This window comes from Cyprinodon tularosa, unplaced genomic scaffold (genome assembly GCF_016077235.1).
Source record: "Cyprinodon tularosa strain WSP-4 unplaced genomic scaffold, ASM1607723v1 ctg207, whole genome shotgun sequence".
Classification (NCBI taxonomy): Eukaryota; Metazoa; Chordata; class Actinopteri; order Cyprinodontiformes; family Cyprinodontidae; genus Cyprinodon; species Cyprinodon tularosa.
In genome coordinates, this window is record NW_024038767.1 from 32444 (window position 1) to 56627 (window position 24184).

At 39.5% G+C, this 24184-nt stretch overlaps 1 protein-coding gene across 1 annotated transcript in view; it reads right to left on the reverse strand.

Moving 5' to 3' along the window:
- Window positions 1-20978, reverse strand: part of frmd6 (FERM domain containing 6) — a 43372-nt gene extending 22394 nt beyond the window's left edge. The window contains exons 1-4 of the mRNA XM_038285149.1: window positions 20809-20978; window positions 5141-5459; window positions 4853-4943; window positions 799-878 (exon numbers count right to left, since the gene is read on the reverse strand). Of these exons, the coding sequence (XP_038141077.1) occupies window positions 799-878; window positions 4853-4943; window positions 5141-5239 (270 nt within the window). The 5' untranslated portion in view covers window positions 5240-5459; window positions 20809-20978. The remainder of the gene's footprint in view (window positions 1-798; window positions 879-4852; window positions 4944-5140; window positions 5460-20808) is intronic.
- Window positions 20979-24184: the final 3206 nt, after the last annotated feature.

The window sequence follows — 24184 nt, forward strand, 5'->3', positions numbered from 1 at the left end:
TGGATTAGGAACGGGATGTCACTTAAGCTCATATGTGAGTCAAGGCAGGTGAGCAAATACTTTTGGCAATATAGTGTATATACCGTAAATTCTCCAATATAGGCCCGGGCCTTTATTTCACTCAAGTGCATTGCGGTCCAGGCCTTTATTGGATAGAGGCCAGAATTAGAGACAGGCCTCTATTGCTATTTGAGCAAAACAGACTACCAGTGGAATGAATAAAAATGAGATTTTGTGTCTATTTGAACCTATAAAACACTAGGTTCATTTATTGAAAAAGTACAGTTACCATGTCTCGCTTGGTTTGAAGTAAAAAAAAAAAAAAAATCCTCCAATTCTGTTTAATTCTCCTCCTCAGTTTTTCTCCTCCTCTTCATCTCTCCCTTTAATCTCCTCATCACTCGCGCTCCTCCTGTTCTGCTGCGTGTCTGTTCTCTTCCTCGCGCAGACGGGCAGCAGTCAGGGTCTGTCGTCCAGCTGCGCAGGACTGTGGTACTTGTATGTTACTTACTACCACAAGTATAATGTTGAGGTATGCCCAGAAAAAACGTTTATAGCCCCGGCCTGTATTAGAGACCGGCCATTATTTACCTCCTCTGACAGCGAGACCGGCCAATGTTAGAGTCCCGGCCGCTAATGGAATACAGGCCAATATTAGAGAATTTACGGTATATATATATATATATATATATATATATATATATATATATATATATATATATATATAATGAATCACATTGAAAGAGGCCATGCCTTTTTATCAGCCACAATACAGTCATTTAGAACATTATTTCTCACCTTGCTTGCTTCTCTCTTCCACTCTTTGGGGCAGTATTTGGACAGCTTCTGATCCAACGCCATATAGATGTGTTCATTATCTGTGGGACAGGAGAAAGTTTGACTCTTTCAATCTCATGATGCCGGTTTGTTTACAGCTGTAGACACAAGTGCCTTCTTCTATTTATTCACATTCATTCTTTCTGTATCTATATCTGCTGAAAGAGGCAAATAAAAAAGGGGAAATTTGAAAATATCATTTAACCAAATATTAAATTGCTAAAGTTCTGTCTTTAATTTAGTATTTATTTGCATTCGCGGAGGAAGTGAACTAATGGTGTTGTAGATGTCATTTAATTGATCTGAAATGCCTTATAACAGGGTAAAAGAGCAGCCCCTTTTACAGGACTTTCTGCAACCAGTCACCAACTTTCAGGAACATTTTGGACGTTAAAGCACACAGAATTATTTTTCTTCACCCATATTTGTTCAGAAAGAACCACTGACCAATGCAAGGTCTACAAAGCTCGACGCAGACCAACTTAAATCAATCTTTTAATGGAAACACAAAGAATACATCTTTAATCTATCCACATTTTTTTCATGCTTTCATCTTAATTTCACAGAAAATGGGTCAAACATCTAGAAAATGTGGTTTGACCCATTTATCCAGCTTTGCTAAATAAGGCAATAAGAAAAAAAAAGACCTTTAATTGCTTGAAATCACATGAAAAAAACCCCGTAAAAAATACTATTACTGGATCCTTTTCTGCAGAATCAAGCAGCTTCCTTCGTTTCACTTAAATTTGGACTCCCTAGTTTATCATGAAATCTTCAAACATAAGGTATTTTGAAATTTTAACCTAAACACATTTGAGTACCTCTTGATGCCATAAAACCTGATTTGAGCTCCACTGTTTTCACTGCAAATTCAAACTCTGCCCCCCCAAAACAGGAGAAACAAATGTACAATTTTTATGCATCATAGATGAGTATGAAGCTTTTTAACTTCAGTAGATTCCTGGGATATGTGGATCAGAGCAGTGTGTGCACCCAGGTCCTGAGACCGTGGGCGACACGCCTCTGTTTGCCTTCAGGATTTCATGCTGTTCAGACAAGAACTCCAAGAATGTCTGACAATCAGACCCATTGGCTCCCACTCAGCTGACCTGCTGTGCCACCATCAGCTCATCAGGAGGCATGCAGAGGGAAAAACACTGCTTTTGCAATAGACCCCCCACCCCCACGGCTCGCTCCCCAGAACTGTCACCAGCTATCTCCTCGCCACGGTGCAAACTTGGTGACTCGCTCCATCAGCTCGGCTCGCTGAGACCCATTGCTGTCAGAAACTAGTGGCGCCCTGCAGCTCAGTGGGAGGCTGTCATGAGGAGGTTGCTCCAGGTTCCCAGGATGAAGATTTACAGGTAGCTCTGACAAAGTATTTCCTGGGAAAGTTGCTCACTTGTCTTTAGTGACTCAGGGAGTTTTGTTCTTTTTTCACACAACTTTAACTCATAATTAAAGATGCAAACAATAAACTGAATGGTGATTAGAAACGGATTAATTTAAGCTTAAAAAATAAAGGGTCTCAGTTGGCTTGTGTTTGTAATAGTAAAGTGTTTAATATATGTTCTATAACATGAGGGTACCTAAAGTAAAATACATGGTCTGTACCGAAGCGCATTACAATAGATTTAGTCATTGCAGCCACAGCTGTCCTGGGGCACACTGGTAGAAGTGAGGCTGCCGTACACTGGCGCCACCAGTCCCTCTGACCACCATCAGTAAGCAATAGACACATGCCGATGCCAGGGCTTGAACCAACAACCCTTCCTGCAACCTCCTTCATCCGACCCCACTGTTGCCTTCCCAATGAGGGGTTCAAGAGACACCAGGTAGGCGTTCGCAAGGTACTTCTTTAGAATCATCATGATGTAGGGTTGCAGCTAATCATTGTTCTAGTATTTGATGAATTCATTAAAATGAAAATGCATATTAGCAAAGTGCATGTTTTTGAGCCTTTGTGCTCCAGCTGATTAGTAGATTAGTTGACAATTAACAGTCAACTGATCCATATTGTTCTGATCAGGTGTTTGAGTCCTACCACGATTTGATCCTTGACATGTATGAAGGACTAAAATTAAATTATTCTATCATGAAATTTCTGTAAATGACTTATGAAATAAATAAATGTAGCACAAAATAATAATAAGTATTAACCACATAAACAGATCAGTAAATAGGGCTGGGTAAAAAAATCTATTTAATCGATTTTGAATCGATTCCTTTACATTTTTGCAGAATTGATGTCGGAATGAGATCGATTAATTTTATAGTGACCCGCGTGACGTTCACATTCAAATGAGCAGGAAAGATGCTTTCAAGATGACTTTAAGCCAGACAGCTGCAAATAAAGCCAATAGGTTGACTGAAGACATTAACCCATTTAGGCCGGGAAAGCATTACCGCATTTCTACCATTCAAGCCGGGGGCGCTGTTGCGTCATTCTACCATTGACGCCGGGAGAGCATATAAGTCAAGCAAGAAGAAAGAAGTTTTTTTCAAGCAAACATGGAGGAGTTTGACAGAGAAGAGTTGTCGGAAGGCAGTGATTTTGAGGAGTGTGTCGGCTTTGATGACGGTATAGATGAAATGATGACTTTGAACGCGCTGAACCAATCGAACTACCACCGCAATGCACGGAGTGTTTTCAACCGCACACCTGGAGTGAAAGTTGATTTGCCTGCAGACGCCACACCGCTGCAGGCATTTGAGCATATTTTTAATGAAGAACTTTGGATGCATCTAGTTACCGAGACGAATAGGTACAGTGACCAAACAAACCAAACTCCAACAAGAGCAAAGATGGCAAAGTGGTCACCCGTGACTGTGACGGAGATGAAGACATTTATTGGGCTGTGTATGTAAACCTCTCTTCAGGACGCAGTTCCCCCAAAATATGTCCCGGGACAGATTTGTGGCCATCTGGAGGTAGGTTGTATGCAATTTATAACACAGACATATGCATTATTATGCATAATAATACTGTTAATAAGTAATCATCAGATAGTTATTTATGTAATGTTTGTTCTTTATTTTGAAAACGTTTTATATTGCGCATTCTCAATGAAGACATGATCACATATGGAAAAAATAAAAGGTTGAATTTTTTTTTTTTTTGATTACTGCTTTTCACATTTTTTTTTGGAAGAATTTCAAAGATAAAATATATTTTGAGTTCTATCTGCTACAGAAGCTGAGATATCAATAATTAAGGCGTTGACACAGTTGCTGAATTTACAGAAAAACTTCAGGTTTTAGGGGTATTTTTTAAAATCGGCCATAGGTTTTTAAGGTGTTTTTTCCAGGCGTTTTAGGCCTAAATGGGTTAACAAATGGAGGCTGAGCAGCGAACACCCTGCAGTTACAGACAACGCTGCACATATGGTTTGTTCTGTGGAGATAATGCAGCTCATGCATGTCTGCTGTGTCACGTCTGCTCGCTCCAGTGAGGCTTCACTTTTTCACTTTTCACAAACAAGTTTGCACTTTTGAGACAGTTTTGTTCACATCTCATGTTTAAACTGTCCGATTTACAAGTTTGCACTTTGTGTTTAATGACAGGAAAAAATAAAAATACATGAGTATTTTGAAACACAGTTGAACCACTTTCATTATTATAAAAACAATAATGAAAGTGGAAATTAATCGGTTTAGAACTGCATGAATCAAAATCGAATCGATTCAGGACTTTGGCGAAAATACCCAGCCCTATCAGTAAATCACAAAAACACACAATTTAATAATCAAATCTCATACTAAATATATCTTATGAAGATTTTTCACAGGGGGGGACTCTGAGACCGTTGTTTTGTGGACCCCTGTCCTATAACATTATGAGAGATTTTATTTTATTTTTATTCAAGCTGCAAGACAGTCAGAGAGAGCAAGACTGTTAGCAGACAAATAAAATGCTAGAAGGGGTAAAGTTACCCTGCTTATGTTTTCTTTTAACTCTTTCATAAAAAACATGGAACAGAAAAGCTGATGAACGTGAGATGAGAAGAAGTCCTACTCTGAATGACGCTGAGCCCAAAGAGATGACAGTCCTTCAGCCGGAGAAGGTCGCAGACCTGGACCAACAGTTCCTGGCACAAAGTCTTCACCTAAAAGTAAAAGCAAAACATCATCAACATCATTTTTAGGTCATAATTCGTTTATCTAATTGACAATATTCTTTTAGAATCAATAAGAAGATTTTTTCTGTAAGTACTAGACATAAACACTATAATCAGAGGGAACAGCGGCAACACTTTGATCCACATCTTAAAATGTGTAAATAACAACAAAGAAATGTACTCACATTGACGATAATATTAAGAGTGTCATCATTGGGCAAAAAGACACAGACGCAGCGGCGGTCCTGCATTGTTTTGTTATTATGGAAGCTCAGTCTGTTCATTTTCCTGTGGCAGAGGACAGAGCAGGCCTTTTGTCCTCCTGCTGTAGGGGGGGGGTCCTGGGCCCTGTGACGACCCACCTCCGCCGCTGCGGGCTCCGAAACCACCGTCCAGTCCCTGCTGTCCCGCTTCAGCTGCAGCCCAGAGGAGGCCCGACCGTGGGCTCAGCAGGCCGAGCAGGAATAACAGGAGAGGGCATGGGGGCCCACTGTGGACACCCCACTGTGGAGACACATCAGACAGGAGTCAGGACAGGACTAAGCACACTATGGAAATAGCTATAATAATTAAAGAGCAATACAAATTACGTAAATGGACTAAAAGCATCCTTAAGAGAATCGGAATCTGTATTTATGTGAAGAAACAGGCGAAAACATTTCAGAAAAAGAAGTGAAGGCGTTTGGAGATTGCTGAGACGAAGAGCTGAAGCAGAGAAGCCTCCAGAGTGACTGAAAACACAGACAGCTCCAGTCCAAGGTACATCCCAAAGCAGATCTTACATCCACCACATTCTTTTCATCTGAAAACCTCAAAAAGGAAACAAGGGATGAACCCTTAAATAATAGCATAGATGTAACAAGGTTTAAAATACAATCATTTAAAATGCTAATTATACTCCAAGAGCTTGAAAAACACAGAAAAAAATCTGATTTCTCCTTTGACTTCTCATGTATTTGATTGAAATTTTTATATCTCTTTAACAAAATAATATCTACATTTAGGATTTAAGCCAAAGCTTCAGTCACTGAAAAATTTCCTGTGAGATGAACTCGGCCAAAACATAAACAGTGACGTAATAAACTAGCGCTGGGTGTGTTTCAACACCGTAGCTGCACCTTCCACAGAACCTTTTTAACCTGTTTGCTTACAGAAGTGCTCCTATTAGTTCCAAACGCTTCTTTTTTCCTGCAAACAAACCAAAGCGTAGACACAGCAGAGTCAACTTTCACCCTGAGCTGCAACTGTGGAGGTGAGACCTTCAGAAGGTGAGAAAAGTCTCACACCAGATTAAAGGATGTTAAAGAACAGTTGGTTCCCATTATCACTTCTTCCTGTTTAAATATGCTCTCCTTAAAGCCACGCTATCACCTACAGCAGATAGGATGGATACCAGTTAGGATCGCATTACAGAGTGAAAAGCAATTAGCATTTAAAAAGCTAAGGGTCAGAAAGGCTACGACTTAAACTCAGCCCCATAAAAGCACAGCATCAACTAAACCTAACAGATAAAGCGACCCCGCCCACCCTAATGTTATCTATATAGACCCTTGCAGTTGAAGCTTTCAGGCTCCCTTCTGTCTGTTTATAACACCGCTTTGCTTCTGCAGAGACAATGAGCATTGTGGGCAGCCCGGCCATAAACATCCATGCTGTAGAGATGCCGCATCGGTTCTCATTAAAGCTGGTGATTGGATGCAGAGCGTGGCAGGCGAGCAGCCGCTCAGGGTGCTGACGGACCAGGAGTCTCTGCTCTGCTGCTGACCTTGACAAAACACACGCCTTTCCTTCTGCAAACAGCCACAGATGTATTTCCATGAGGGGAAAACCTGGACAGAACCACAAGGCAGACTGACTACCTTCTTCTCTTTTTCTTTTTTAACCATTTGCCACGTCGCACTACAGGACAGTTTGCAGCTTTAATTATAGGAGAGGACTAATTTAGTTGGATCAGTTTCCTTCATCACCCCGAGAGCCGAACCAGAGACCACCAATAGAGAGATGACCCTCCAAAGCTAATAAATCTGGTGAAACAAAAAGAGCAGGGGGCACTAATTCACTCTAATGTTTCTCAGCAGGACCACCAGAGGCTAGGGCTTCCAGCATTGAAACTAAAACAACGTAAAACTAACTGGGCATGGTGCCGATATGATGTTAATTCCAGATTTCTGGATTACTTGAACATTAAAATACTTATACTGTCGATAATCTTAAAATACTGTCACGTTGTGATATAATTAGAGCATTAATTTTGCATTTATTTGCACACTTATTAAACTAGCTTTTCCAATTATGTTGGGGAAGCATGTCCCATGTGGAGAACGGAAAAGGTGAGTTTTTGTGTCGATACCTTAACACTTTTTTTAATTATTTTTTTTATACTCATGGGGCCGGATCTATCAAAGGTTTGCGTGTATAAAAACGTGAGCTATTTCACTGCGCACGCTGAAAAATGTACAAACTGATCTATCAACAGCGTGCTAAAAGGATTTGGTCTTTAAAACGTGCTAAATAGCGCCTCTTATAGTACTTTTTCTGCAATGAATATGCAATATGGGGCGTTAACACGCAAAAGTGCAACTTGTGGGAGGAGAACATGTAAATATATTAATTTAGCACTCGCAAAGTGATTTATCAAACCTGAAAGCAATTTTGCTAACGGTATCTGACTCTATATTTAACATGTTTCAAAAGAAGGTGCAAATGGTCTGTATGCGTAATTGCGCACACATGGTAGCGGTTATTGTCGCAAGAAGGAGACATGGAAATGAAGAAAGGAGACGCAGAGAACGCATTTTTTCACTCCGTGTGAATATTTTTGGAATGAACGAGGAAACGATCATCAAAACATATCGTTTATCCAGCATTGCCATTTTGGAGCTGTTGGGGGAACTCCGAATGGATTTGGAGCCAGCCACAAGGAGGACCCACGCAATACCAGCTATCACAAAACTCCTTGCATCATTGCACTTTTTTGCATCTGGGTCATTCCAATGTACGGTTGCAGCGAGAGCTGGGATCTCCCAATCTCCAATCTCGTTTTTCAGAAGCGCTGTCCGACGGGGTCGGGGTTCTCCCCCTGCGCCTGTGGAGCAACATGCCAATACTGCGGGGATGCGTAATCTCATCCACAGTCCCATTGTGAGCCATTTGGTATGTGCATTTTTCTACAGGCCAATACAAAATACCTGTTTGTTTTTTTTTTGTTTGTTTTTTTTTTTACTGCAGTGAAGTAGAAATTCAGCCACATACCACCTTAGGGAATAAAGGTTGCCAAAGTTTTTTTCTTTATATATCACTGTAAGATTTAAATTTCTTAATGCACTAGTTTGTAGAAACTACAAACTACTTTGCCGCAAACCACAAAACGCGCAAAACCATCATTTAAATAGGGCGTCTCCAACAGTTTTGCACCTGCCACCAGTTACGCAATCGCTCTTGTTAAATCACCCGCAAACCATGGTTCAGCCCCTCGCACAAAATTCCAGTTTGCGAGCGCAAATTACTGCACGCAAAACTGGATCTTGATAAATCCGGCCCATGGTATCGAGTTACAAAGATTTTCTTGCGTCAATATCAAGTTTGAAATTTTCATTTTGTGACAACCGCACCAATGATTTACTATCATTTTTCAGTTTAGTAGTTTTTTGTAAAAAAAAAAAAATGTTCTCTGCACAAAGCAATTTAGTTACAGTTTTTTTTTTTACAAGAAATATCCATATTTTGAGGGATTTCCATAAAGTGAGTTTTCAGTCAGGTATGATCAACTTGTAAAGCCCAGGATCCAGTTTAACATCTCTACAGTCATAGGAGGCAGTCTACCTAAACACTACGAGGCTGCACAGGCAGCAACACTTTCAGCATCAATGCTGTTTATTTAGAGAATAGAAACTCTGACATTTTTAGAAGTTCAGATGATGAACTTTTGGAGTTTCAGTGAAACAGGAAGGCTTACTGTATCCAGTATAAACCGATTCGGAAGTGATGTCAGGATTCTAGTAAGCTCAGCATTAACATAAGGATCAAATTTATTCAAGGAATACACTGAGACGGTGCTGTTTTTGTAATGCTAGCTGTGCTGCCTGAGATGGTGCTAAACGTTGCTATAAGATAAAGCCGTTTAAAATATAAAATATAAAATCTGCCTCTATGGCCTGAAAGAAGAATCAGAATCGGTTAACCATGAATTCTGACCAGTACTAGCTTTTAATGGTTATAATAAAATGTTAATGCTAGGCATGTTGAGAAAGTATTCAAAGTTGTTTTTTCTGCTTTGTGTTCTCTTGTATACTAAAGAGCAGAAAATAATTTTTTATTAAACTTTTGGAGCAAAATACATCAAGATATTTGCTCAAAAAACTGGCTTTCTGCTAAAACCACAGAAACAGGAGTTCATCTCCTCGTAAGTTAAAGCGAAACATCTTCAGCCAAACATCCATAATGGTCATGATTGTAATATGGAAGAGGATTTAAAGTCATTAAAGTTATAAGTTTAATAGTCCATTATACAAAGTGTAAATAATAAATTCTTATTTATAATTATATATGACAGATTTGAAGTAGGGGTTTATAAAAACAGTAGAGGATATAAAGAAATTCTGTGATACAAGGTTTTGTTTGACTATTCTTATATATTGCTGAGCAGGCTTGATCCAACGGCAGTGCTTTTTTAAGTTCATTATGTGTGTGTTATGGTCCTTAGGAGGGAAATTAGAATCATTCAGAATCAAACTCCGCAATCAGGCCTCCAAAAAACTCAGGAAAAGTCCGAATTGTGGTATTTTCTTAGCCTTATGGGACAAAATAGGTTTAAATGTTAATATTTAAATGTGCATTATTATTAAATCTCAGCTCAGTTTTTTCCAGGCCTGGGTCAATTCTCCAATCTGAATGTTTGCCATCTCCTCTGTCTATAAGACTTTTAGTGGAGCTTATCAATTAGACCCTCACTTTTATCCTAACATTTCATTTATGTTTCAAATATTCATCAATCAGTCCTTTGGTTAACTAAAACAACAACATAAAAGAAACAGCACAGCTTCCTGCTCTTATTCTGAATAAATCAAAGTGTTGTTTATGTCTTCGTCGTAATGACTTAGTGAAAACCAAGATTTTTGGAATGATAAAGAAGGGAATTCTAAAGGAACATTACAACCGTTGGTAAGTCTAAACAGCTCAACAGGTTTTATAGTTTTCTATAAATTAAAACTTTATATTCATACATATAGGTTGAATGCATGGATGAATAAAATAAGAAATGCTTTAGAAGGATATATCCTTATAATGAAGGAAACATCTTAACAGTGAAAGATCAAGATGTTCAAAGTAATATTTCACTCTCACATCTGATTACATGAAATAAAGAAGATACACCAGACTCAGACCACTAAGGGTCTGTTTACTCATGGGTTTTTTGTGGCCTAATTCAAGTCCAAAACTAACATTTGATTTCCCATCTGTGCCCTGGACTGTCACAGACACACAGTAATAACTACTCATTTATCACAGTTCAATTCAGTTTATTTCTATAGCGCCAAGTCACATCATGTCACCTCAAGGTACTTTACAGTTCAACCAGATCATCCAGTCAGTTTGATTCAAAGTTTTCTATCTAAGGAAAACCAGCTGATTGCATCGACTCATTGACTCTTCAGCAATCCCTCACACTAAGCATGCTTGTAGCGACAGTGGAGAGGAAAAACTCCCTTTGAACAGGAAGAAACCTCCAGCAGAACCAGGCTCAGTGTGAGCGGCCATCTGCTGAGGCCCACTGGGGTTCAAGGAGACAGAAGCAGACATAGAAAAAGAAGCATAGATACAAAAGGCAACTGTCAACCAGCTCCACAGGCGGCCCCGTCCAGGGAACACACAGCCAGGCAGACGAGCTCCGAGCCAGCTCCCATGTCAGAGGATGAAGAGAGCACATCCAGTTAGTCACAGTCAGAGAAACAGCCAACCTTCAGAGGTTAAATCTAGTCATATAGGCCAACTTTCTTTTACACTATTGAGGAAAGAAAGTGTTGAATAATCAAATGAAGCCCTTTAATAACAATGAAAAGATTGATCATTTTCAAATCCAAAGTATCCTCCTGCTTCCAAGTCTTAATCTCAAGGCATTAGACAAGACACGCCTGCTGACAAAAGGTGCACACTGGAGCACCTTCATAGCTGATTCTTTCACCTCACCGGCATTAGGGATGGAGGATGCTCAGAGAGAGGAACAGGGAGGCTGAGAAACCCCATCCTTATCCAATGTAACCTCCAGGTAAGGTGTATGTCAAAGCAAAAGCAAGCAGATAGAGGAGAGGATGGAATCCATGCAGCAAAGAGCGAGACAGTCGGAGGGTGGGAGGTTTGAAACGGGAAGCGTTCAGAGCTTAGGCATGGAAAAGAAGAAAAAGAACTGCTGCAGTCAGGAGAATTCCTCCCTAACATCTGCTTCTCATTCCCACAATAGCGGCCTTTGATTCCTGATGTGCCTGACCCACTACGCAGACACTACCTCCATGTGCTCTCCATCCTCTGACAGAACCCCAAAACATGGAAAAGCAACATGTTTACTGCAATCTTTAAACAAAACCTCAAAATTGAAAAAATTGATAATTGTTACTGAGCTCTTCTCTACTCACATGGGCCAAAAAACAAGCAACAGTAGCGGCTTTCCCATGGAAATTATTTTTCTAAATGCCCCAGGAAATTGCGTTAAATGGAAACAATTTCAGCCTGGTTGGCCCTGACAGAAATTCAACAATCATTTCTTTAACCTCATAAAACCCACCGGGTCGCCAGTGACCCGGTGGACCTTAAGTGGGGGTAATAATTCAGAATACATAAAATTCCACCGGTAAAATTTTTTACCAGCAGGTGGAGCCATTGCACGCAGCTCCAAGCTGACACTAAAAGTTCTGGAACTGTTATAGCTAGAGGTCTGAAATTTTCTGCATTAGTGGTTGACGTGATGTAGAACAAATATACTACAATAAAACCTGCTTTTTCTCAAGCATGTCATTATTACTGCTGTTCAAAAAAGACCTATCATTTCCCAGAATTAAAAAAACTTTGACCAACAACTTTGAGTCCTGTTTGAACTGATGCAGGTTGGTCTGTGTTCTAGTCACGCAATTTTAATTTATATATTATGAAACTAGAGGTGTTAGCTTTCAAATAATGTATTGCACATGGAATTTGGGCTTACAGTTCTTATGTTATTTGCTTTTCCGTTTGGGTACGCAAAATAGGCGAGGATTACCCAAAAAGAGGTGGATGTTAAGAGGTTAAGAAGTCTCAAATATCAGCAATGCATTCAAGTGCTATCACCCAGGTGGCAACAAAAACAACACTCTTTGGTGCAGCATTAAGAAAATGTGGTTGTTTTGAAAGATGTACTTAATGAGACTTTTGTTTTTTAAAATTGCATGTTTGCATGTGGGGCGGGGGTGGGTAGAAACAATCTTCTAAACGAAAAGGAGAAATTTGGGAATCCTTGCTTTAGCTTATTTCCTTTATACTGTCAACACCATAAATATAATGCCTTTGTTTGATCACTAAACTGTCTTATCCAAAAATTTATTGTTTTTCAAGACAAATTAAAATAGTAACATAGCAGCAGCTCAACAACGCAGCTCTTATTTTATTGATATTTATCAAGAAATAATATCCCCATATTGGTTAGTAAAGTCTTTTACATTCTTTTCTTAAATTAGCTTTAGTCCATCACTGTTTCACAATAATACAGCTGGCAAAACATGTCTCATTAGCCCCATACTGTCAGAGTTATTATGAAAATATGGTGTCTTTGCAAAAAGCATCATTTTATAAACAGCATCAGGAACTAAATACATGCAAGAGCTTGCTTTTTGTTTCTTTGAAAGACCAATAAAACCAGTTCCCAAAAATGTTGTAACCTACATCACAATGGTCACAACCTAGCTTCCCACAATAGTCAGACTTTCTGTCTAACATAATCATGTTCTAAAAACATGGTGTGATGCACTTGAATAAACTAACTCTGACCATGTTGTTGCTTTTCATAGCTGTAAGGGGATCCACCGATAAACAAGCAGTTAAACTGCCTGGAATAACAGACATGCTTACCCGCTGCTCTCTTTAAGCCTAAGTCTAACACGGAGGGAAAAGACAGCGTGCTGTTTAAGACACCTGCGATGCCTTCCCCACTGCATCATCCAATATCCTGTTTTTGTTTTGTCTACTTAACTAACTTAAAGGAGGAGATGAAGAAAACAAAGACTAATCAAGGAAGGGAAATTATCCACAATGCTAATGGGTCCAATCCATAACACCATCTACAGGTTTCCGGATTCCAAATTAACAACGTGATTTTTTAATACACGCCTGACAGCCTTGATTAGCCGTCCTGCTTAAACTGCTGAAAGTCAGGCCTTGAAGCAGGAGATTACTGGGATGCTGAGATGTGGTGTCTTCAGAAAAGTAAAGAGATAAATTGTTAGTGACCTCGGGTTGAACTATGCCCTCTACTACTTTGTTGAGTTAAGAGGAGACGTCGTTTTCAATGGAACTAATCATTAAAGGAGAGATATAATTCTTCCAGATGTTACGTTTATCAGAACGCCACTGTCCATTGGTTGGCAAAGACACACTTCAACTTTAAAATTAAACCATGTTCTGAATGAGGTGGTTTACTCCCACTTTAGTTGCTGGTGAGGAAGCAGCGTTCGGAAAGTTAAATCTGAGAAAAGTTAAAGCATCATGCCTTTATGATCTTGTGGATTTTTTTTTAGGGCGTGCGCTACAGGAATTTGTCCCTGACTCATCTGCTGTGGTCCGTTGTGGTATGTGAATAAGTCATGCAAGTTATTAATAAAGTACACCAAAGTATATTATTGATCAAACTATTTTTAAATTTTCCTAAAAACCAGAGTTTTCTCTTTCATAAAAAGGGTCTTTCCCTAATGTAAAGGGCTAAAAGTTGTTTTTTACAATACGCTGATGTTTAAAAGTTACATCATTATGTTATGATTGATTAATGTCTCTGCTGTAGCAGACCCCTCTGCTTACTTTTCTTGCAAATACCAGTGAGGCTTTCTTTAAAGGGGTGATAGAATGATTCTATAGGGTATCTGGTCCTTCAGATGGTCCTGAATAGGGTGTGTAACATTGGTTGGACTGAAAATGGCATATCAGCTGTTCTATGAGCACTAATGCAGCCTGGTTAAAAGCCCTAGAATGAAACGACAGGTTTTCTTCCTTTTATGGTTTGATCATGAATATTTAGATGAGCTGTGCTCTGATTGGTCGGTTTACAACGAGCCAAGCTGCTGAGCAAAGATGCATCATAGCAACAAGCACTCACTCACTGAAACATCAGATTGTTGATATGGTAAGGGGGACCAGACGTCCCTTCCCAGACATGTCCTACAAAAAAAATGTCTGGGGGGAATTTTAAAATCATCCGGGATTTTGGTGGACCACAGGGCCGCAGAACCGAGCCGTCAGGTCAGGGGCTGGTCCGGGAACTCTGGCGGACAGGGGGAGGGAGCCAGCAGGGGAGGGAGCGACAGAACCCGACCCATTGACGGTAGCCGCGGCCCCGTGCTTTCCAAGGAAAGCACCAGACAGGCGGGGGGGATGCACAGTAAGGCAGGCAGGGGGAAGCACGGGGCCGTGGATACCATCAACGGGTCGGGTTCTGTCGCTCCGTCCCCAGCTGGCTGCCCGGTCCGGTCCAGTAAACATCCACAAGTTTACGTCAACTCGGGGCGTCGTTTGAATTCACCCGTTTTATGAAGGAAGTTTAGAATAGTGAGATTTGCAGAGAAAGGAGGAGTCGTTGGGTTTGAACTTCTCTGTACGTCCATTTCAGCCACTGAACTATCCTTATTCATCTATGACAGCGTAAACTCGGTTTTGCATTTTATATTCCCTTTAAGAATAAACAGAAATTAATTTGTACTAATCGTGAATTATCAGTTAGAGATGCACGGACGCAGTTTTTACGATTGAATCTGATACTGACACCTGTACTGAGCGCATTGGTGGATATACGATATCGTTTCAATTCAACGGCTGTATGGAACCATAGATCTTGCCGTGTGAGAGAAGGTTTTAGCCTTTATATAAACATTTTTTGAAAAAAATGTATCAAATTCAGAGAGATATAAATGTACTTTAGTTTGTTATCAACAGATAAGCAGCAAAAAGAAATAACAATTTTATGTGAATTGCACTGGGTTGGATCTCTGATATATGATATCAAATCACCGATATCTGATCCAGCTAATTAGTCAATATTGGTCCAGATATCGGATCAGTGCATCTCTTTTATTAGTCAGCTGGATGGAACTCATTTTCTGGTAGTAAACCACCAATTAACATATGTATTTACAGCCCTAATATACGTCCAATATTTTCTGTATTTGAGTTGTGAGCAGAGGTATACTGGAAAACCTACTGGTAACTGGAATCTGATTGGGTTTTTTTTTTATTGTTCTTTTTTTTTCCCTGACCAGGCCAATAATAGGCTAACCAAAAACTAAAAACAAAGCATTCCCATCAAATCAAATAAAACTAAATGTAGCAGCTAGAAACAACATGCTTCAGCATCAAATTTGTCCGTGGACGACTGTCAACATTGGTGAAATCACGTGTTTAAAGCACTGAAATGTAGGAAGCTTTTAAAAGAAATCTACATGTTCTTATTATTGAACAGGGCAATTCAGGTAATATATTAATCTATTAATTAACTTTTGATTAATCAATGAATCTAGTTTTATCTTTACCACTGCTGTCAGTAGGTTCAGTACATATTGTAGAGTCTGTGTACCTTTACTTTAAGGTACAATTTCAAATTAGTTAACATCAATTAAGCATCCTTAATTCATTCAATGCTATGTTATCAATATGTGTCCACTGGGATATGCATTGTGGCTGTTGTTAAACTGTTAAATAAGTCACTAATAATGTTTAGACTTCGGAATAGTTGAACTAATTTCTTACCCTGACTTTATATGTGTTCCTGATTTATAGCAACGAGTTTGGCCACAAAACTCTTGATTGGTGAAAATGACGAATGTAAGTTCAGTGAAGATGTAGACCTTCAATAAAAGTCGTTCAACCAAAACAAAAAGAATGTAGAAAACTTTTTAAATGTAGTTCATGTTTTCCATTAGGAAAAAGAGAAGAAGCCTCCCAGCTGTTTAGCGCCATAACCGCCCCTCATGAAACGTCTCGTTTAAATTCATTGCGAGGTGGAAACTTTCGCACATGTAAATAAAGAAACAACAAAGTAAGCGCTCCGGTTAGTCCAATGTGAATGCTGTTCAGTTCTTTTAACATGCTTCATTGCACACATAAAAACATGCACCAAACAAATCAAAATAACACAGAAGCAATTAACAGAGCACAGGGATTATAAACTAATCACTGCAGAAACCAATTAAGTGACAACAAATGTCTATTCTAACATGATCTTAATTAAAGAAAACTATTTTGTGGGACAACAATTCAAAAAAGAACAAGAAATGTTCCAGTTTCTGCCGCTATTCAGCAATTTCTCCCTCTAGAACACTTTGAAAGAGGATTAGACTAATTGCCACATACTCAATGGCTAAATGGGATCCGTATGAGCTCTGCTCTTTATAGAAAATCACAGCTACCTGTAGGGTGAACATACGAGCTCTCAGTGCGGTCTGACTGAAGCACACATACCTTTTTAGAAAAAATACTTTAACAAGTACAGCATCTGGCATCCATGTGGCTAAGAGCAAAGACTTAGACACACACACACACACAGCCGGGCATACCTCAAGCTGCCAGCGCTGCCAGACATGTTTGAACAGAGTCAGCAGTCGCTCCCTTCACTCCCCGCCCAGCATTCAGGCTTGGACTCAGCATGAGTAACCTCACAAAACTAGCAGTCGCAATGCAACACACCACAAAAACGTCAAACCAGCCATTACGTAGGCTCGAAATAGTGCAAGCGCCCTTAAAGAAGGGGGTAAGGAGGAAAAATGTCAGGCAATTACAGCAAACCGCAGTTTTTTTCTTTGTTTTTATTTTTCTATTTATTTGAAAACTTTGTTTGTGGCTGAATGAAAACTGTTGGAGCAGGTGATCAGATCTGATAGGTCTTGTTTTGTTTCAACTTTCACATCAGAGGAGTTATCTTGCTAATTGTTATTTAAAATGGTACGCAGGATAACCATGCACATATGAAATAATTCAGCCCCAAAGTGCTGCAAAAAAAAAAAGAAAAGAAAAAAGCCAAAGCATATACTGTGTCCAGTGTTTGACCTAAATGTGGTGCCGTCTCTCACCAACACATAATCCTCCAAAACACATAATCCTCCAAACAATTCTGCCGAAGCAAACAAAATATCCTGGAGGAAATGCTAAGAGCTGCAGTGAGACGGCTGTGAAATCCATTGATAACATCCTCAGGAGAATGCCTGCAGGTTGGATTCCTTTGGTCCACTTCCTTGAAAACACATCACCGGGAGCAAGGGGGGGTGGGGAGCAGGGACAAAAGAAGACAAATGCAGGAAGAGCCGACCCATTTTCCCCTTCATCTCCTCTGTGAAACCTGCGATGGATGTGAGGAGTCACCAAGCATCTCTGCAGTTAAAGTAAAAACACCCAGCCCTGATGTTTTCCCCCAGCAGCAAGGCTCAGAAACTAAGCCGCTATAACCACAGTCAGAACACAGATTCACATTCTGAGATGTAAGGTGTGAATACTAAAGCATACAGCACTGATAAAGCGCTGCAGTTTTTAATATGTTAATATCAACATTACTCCTGTTTTTTTCCCCATGGAGCCGGGATGTCTTTATCTATCGGTCACTTTGTCCTGACAATATAAACACAGTTTCTCCTTCGTCTAATCTACCAAACACGCTGAGGGAATACTGGGAGAAAAAGTCTTTAAGTCCTGGACAAGCTACTCTGATAAAAGAGCCTTCCAAGCTTAAATCAGAAAAAAACTAAAGAATTATCTCTAGTTTATCTTTAATTAGATGACAGAAAAAAAATCAGGACTAACTGCAGTTTCACCCTTTCTATGAGCGTACAGTAATGCAGAAATCTCCCCCCTGACCTGTTGCTGCTCCCTGATTGTGACCAATTCCAAATCTTTATAAAATCAAACACGAGTGCCTCAGATTGTTCCAGTCCAACAGAAAGTGAAGGAATTATTTCCAATCAAGGGTAAAATAGCTGATTACGACATTAGATGTTAGATATTTCTAACAGAATCATTCGCTGGTGACAACGGTGTAATTTTCTCTAACTCGCTCAAGGTCTACAGTAAAAAAAAAGCAGTTATACCATTTGTATAAACATAAACATCTGCCAGAAAGTTTAATCAGGGTCAGGAGCAACAGTTAAGTAGCCAAAACTGGAGATCAAAACAAATGGAAAGAAGGTAATACGTGGTTTCCAGACTGCATAACAGAAATTAAACTATTTGTACCTTTATATGTGTTTATTAAGATGACTTATGGAAATAATGAACCATAGCAAAAACAAATGACATACAATAGCATAAACACACAACTTATTTTATTAAATAACATAAAATGGTGAGAAATCATATGACCAAAGAGAAAAAAAACCCTAGAGGCTTTTGCTTAAGTCCATAATTCAAAATGAGGATAATAACTGAGTATGAAACAATTTATTTAAAAGCTAACAGCCCTAATTTTAGGAACAGTAGTAACAAAGAGTTATGTTTTAACTTGAATGTTTACGTCACTTTAGATGTAATTATCACACAGTAGGTTACGTCCTTTCTTAAACTCAGGTATAAAACATGTTTTGATGTTACTGAAATGTTAAAAAACAACCTTAATAATTACAGATTGTGGTCAGAAAAACAAAACATTGCATCCGGATGTTATGAAAACAGCATCAATGTCTGAAAGTTTGAAGAGAAACCCCTGACTGTTCATGCAAATGGTGGAAAGAGGGTCTTCCTCCTGCAATTATGGACTTCCCCACTGACATTCCAACACACTCATCTGAATGAGTCAGGACACACACACACACACACACACACACACAAAGCATTTTTATGTCCACATATTTCCCTTGTGTTTCCTACTACAGGCTGGTTCTTCCTGTGTAGACGACACCTGCTTCATCACTTCCCTCCGAAACTTCATTTTATCTATTTTTTTTTGTACTAAGTGAACCTACAGAGCATCTAGTTTTCCTTCCTTCTCTCCTAGCAGCTTGAATGGAGCCTGCATGAGTAGTTTGTAGAATATCAGCGGGTTAAAAAGCTAAATATCCAGTTTGAAGAACTTAAACTATTTCCAAGCTACATCTGTGCTCTGTTGGACTGATCTGTTTTACTAACATTCCAGCAAAATCAGCTAAAGCCAGAGGACATGATTTTGGCTGTCAGAGTAAAATGCCTGCAGGCGACACATGCTCCCGAGGTTCTGGAACAGAGGCAACGCAACCTCCAAGTTGAAACAATGCATACCAGACTGATGAACCAGAACCCCGTATACAGCTACAAATAAACTAGAAGCAAACCTGTTTTCTCTCTACTGCTTTCCAGTCTAATATTAAACAGAAGGGGCATTTTTTACATTCCTGAGATGGGAAATCTAATTTCCACTAAACTAACAAACTAGAATTCACCTCATTCTAAGGAGAGGGTAAAGTTTTCTTTCTTTTTAAGCTCTGATATACACACTCGACACTTTGGTAATTACACGTCTGTATCAACTTTAAAACCATTTATCTTGTACTGTATAATAAAGATGGATTAAGAGACTAACTAAGCGACAACCACCTCCTTGTGGGGGACATTTTTATGGATAATCTGTTCTGTTTTTTTATTTGTTTTATAGATAACTTTAAAGCCAGATGAGTGTAAGGTTTGAACTTTGCAAATATAAACCACTTTGCTGTGAGCATAAGTGGGAAAAAGAAGCTGATAAGTTTCATTATTCTATTTATTTAGAATAGAATAAATAAGAATAGAATAGAATGAATTAGAATAGAATAGAATAGAATAGAAAATCTTTTTTGTCCCACAATGGAGAAATTCTGGTGTTTACTGCAGTAAAAAGATTATACAAAAAAATGGTCACACAAAAATTTGGACCACAGAAAAATGTATAAGACTATTTTATTATATTTTTGTTGTTCGAAAAAGATTTAATATGTTATATATTATTCTAATCCTATATTCTATGTTTATTGACAAATATATGCTGACTTATAAACACATTTGGGCTGGATTTCCACCGCAGGAAAAGAAAAGAAGAAAAAGTTTATCTTAAAAAGGACAAAATATCATATTTTCCTTTTTTTTCACTTCACTAGTATCTATAACATCACAATAAAAGCAAGGATTGAATTTATGAGCAGCCATTAGTAAACACAGGAGCAGATTTTTTAGACAGATTCTAGCACATATAAGGAGCATAGATTAACGTATTTTATGTTTATATCACCATAAAAATGTTTACCAGCCCTATTACACAGCATGCAGTCTGTCCTCGCAGAGCTAATACTCTGATATTGACAGTATATAGTCAATAAGAAAATATAAAAGAGAAAATAAATGTGATAAACTGCTTATGATGATGTCACCAGATGTATGCATGGCAGCTTCTAGTGAGAAGATTGGGTCTAACCGTTGGACAAGAGCAAAGCAAATAAATCACTGTACACTGCATATCTTATAGACGTCAATAAGCCTAAAGTGAGAAGGTTTAAAATGACCGGATAGTCCGTTTATTAACTTTAACCCGCAGAGAGAGGATGGCTGAGCAATAACAGCCTAATAACTGTCGCGGCAGTAAAAGTCCCACAGTCCGAACTCAAAAACGTTAAAAAGTACGAAGAGAAACACAACTCACCTTTACACGACGAGAACAACTTATTCCTTTCAAAACGGTATATCCAAACAATTCTTTTATTTCAGAGAAAAGGGGTCGAAATTCCACCGTTTGGCAGGCTGTTTTATTAGTTTTGGGAAACCTTGTCCGTCCCTCCGCTGCGTTCCGCTGCCCCGCTCTGATCTGGAGCTCTGCATCCGAATACATGGGAGAGGGAGCGGGAAAAGAGGTGGGGGGAGGACGGAGCCACTTTGTTTGTTTTCATTAAAATTACAGGGACATTTTATATCACATCAGGCGCTAAGTTAATTAAGTTATATTCATTAATATAATAAGAATCAAAACGACATTTTTTTAATGTCGAATATCGCCTCTTTTTTTCCCGTGCTCCCCCCATAAAACATCCCGATGTGGTATCTCCCACGAAACCCTGCCTGCCGCAGTAAATTTGGAAATGTTTGGGTGTAGAGGAGGCTACAAACTTAACTGCATGCAGGAGAAGAGCTCTTACAAGTTTCTAATTTACTTCACTTTCACGCCCGGATACTACGGAAGAGGATTAGGGCCACTGAAAAAATTAAAAAGTTAACTGATTTTTAAATGGGGAAAAAGTCAGAATTCTGACTTTTTTTTCTGAATTGTGACTGAATTCTGACAGCTAACAAACATGTTAGCATCAAGCCGTAGCCATGTCTGTTTTAGAGACTAAACTAGCTCTTGTTTTAATCACTTTCTGAGCTTGCATTAATTAAACAGCCCCAGGGACCCCTTGGACACGTAAAAAGTCACCTAATTCCATAATTTTCCACCAATGTGTTCCTGTTCCTCCTAAACAGCTCACATCTTTGTCAGTGAAGCTGAGTGCTCCACATCTCTGCCTTCACGGGGCCCATCTACATTAAGATCCCAAATTATGAGATTAAAGTCAGAAATTTAAGATTAAAGTCAGAATTCTGAGATTAAAGTTAGAATTCTTTCTTGCCTTCATGGAAGAAAAAACAATGTATGGCTGTAATGCTAACAGTCTGCATCCCATTTAAAACACCATCACCAGCAATGAATAGAAAGTGTTACAACAGGTGTTTGTTGGAGATAAACCCATTTTGGAGACAAACTGTACCTTTTTTTTTATTTCTTTTTTTTTTATGTAAAAAGATATTTTTCCTTTCACTTCTCAACTATGGGCTACATGGTTTCCATCTTTCACTGTCGCCTAAATACAAATACAACACATTAAAGTTTGCAGTTTGCTCACAGTGAATTATGGGAATATGGGTGAAAATACTTTTGGCAGATACTGCATATGCCATGTCCAGGCTCTTCAAAATGAACCATCATCTGCCCACCCACATGATGTCAGACAGTAGAGAGAACCGTGACCCGTAATTAGTGCTCAGGGGGGCCCAGCTTCTGTTCCAACTGCTTGTCAGGGAGAAAAATGACTCTCTGCATGAAAAGGGACAAGGAAGCGTAGCTGGCCAGGCTAACCCCCGGCCCAGACATCAGAAAGCTTTGAAGTTACATCAGAAAAAGCACCTGTAGACAACAAAGCTACCAAAGGACTATGATCTTATGGGTGGTGGGGGGGACAATAACTGATCAGGTTGCTGTACGTTCAGAGCCTCATGTCTAAAACAGAAATGATATTGTGCGCCACTTCAGAAAAGATCTTCATTCATGATTTTTGGTGGCACAGTCCCCCTCCTCCAAACAATCTGTTTCCCTGTACTCTCTAAAAGCATATCGACAGAGCAAAGAGCCTTTCAAGTGTGACACACCTGACCTTTTTGGCAGCCCCCCCTCCCTGCTACCACCACCACCTCCCTTCCAAACTGGCTCTCCTAAGCCTTTGTCTGCAAATGTTCCTGTCTTGATTTGATTTGCTTTCTCTGGCCAGGCTGGAGGTGCAGCGGGGAGCAGCTCGGGCTTTTTGTTGCAGCAAAATCTTGCTAATTGAAAACAACTCCCTCTGCGTTTCCCTCTCCCTGGGGGAAAACCGACTGTCTCCTCCAGCAGACTTCAAGCATTGGAGGGAGCCTTTTCCATCTGCCCTTCACTTGACTTAATATGACACATGCAGCTACATACTGGGGATTATGAGGAGGCAAAGACTTTAATGCTTTGCTATTTTAAGTCTAAAAAAGACCTAAGCATTACATTTTCAGTGCACATGCTAATGTAGATCCTAAGTTGTCTGGGCCATGGTGAGTGGATGAGAACATGAATTTTGTCATTGTCTGGAAGCAGTCAGCTTTGAAACATCAAGTTTTTACAAAGCAATAAACAAGGAAATTGAAGAGAGTTTTACTTTGCTCTAAAAAACAAAAAACAAAACAAGTATTGAAGTAAAAAGGGAAATAGGACATTTTTTTTTGTAAATATCCTTATATACAGTGATCATTTATGTGTCATGATTTTATCTAAGGCTGTGACCCACATGCAGAACACCAAACAGAGAGACCAGCGAAAAGTTTAACAGGTTTTATTGAGAGTAGGTTGAGAGGAGTCCATTGGGACTAAAAAGTGAAGGGGAAGATTCTGTGGTTAGTTCAGGCTCAGTGGGAAATTTGTGTCTTCGACTTGAAGAAGGGAATTAAGGCAACAGGACTCACGTTTCCAGAAAAAGGTGTCTCTTGTTGAATTTAGTCGGTGTGGGTTGTTTCAGTGAATGACTTGCTCGTTGGAGGGCGGACAGGGTTTACCCAGGCTGCGGTTCTTCCTTGAAGAACGGAGGAGCTGACTGCCACTTAATTTTCCTGCGGTACTTGAACGGATTCCTGTAGAGATGAAACCCCTGCTCAGAGAGACGCCCAAACAATCCTTGGGGAAAAGTAGATCCAAACCACTAGCTTGAATCCTCAGCTCAGCTTGATGCTCAGAGAATCCTTCCAGGGGGGAGAAGGTCCAAAACATCCAGTTTGCAGAATGACTTCCTGCAGAGAGGCAAAGACAAATACTACAAGGTTAAGACTCAGGTGACAAAAACTCAGTTTGACTCAGCAAAACTCAGCTTGGCTAGAGTACCAAAAACTGGCAAACACTCTGGCGTGAGCTAGTGGCAGTCAGCAGCTTAAGAGTCCTCCGGTAATGAGGTAACCACCTGCAGGTGTGAGGAGGCCAACCAGAACCAGGCGCCGCCTGGTGGAGGAGGGAAGACAAACAAAAGCACAACCCACACAAACTGGATTCCTAACAATATGCACAAATACCCAGCGACAGCCTAAGCTCGGATGGGGCCCTCAGTGAAAACTAATTTTGAGACCCTCTATCTCTGCCTGTAATATAGATTATTGCATTTTAGTTAGATAATCAGATCATTCGCACACCATTTTTTAAACTAATTTCAGCTCAGGTAGTGCTGATTACATGATCCTACATGTAAATATCATCCAGTTTT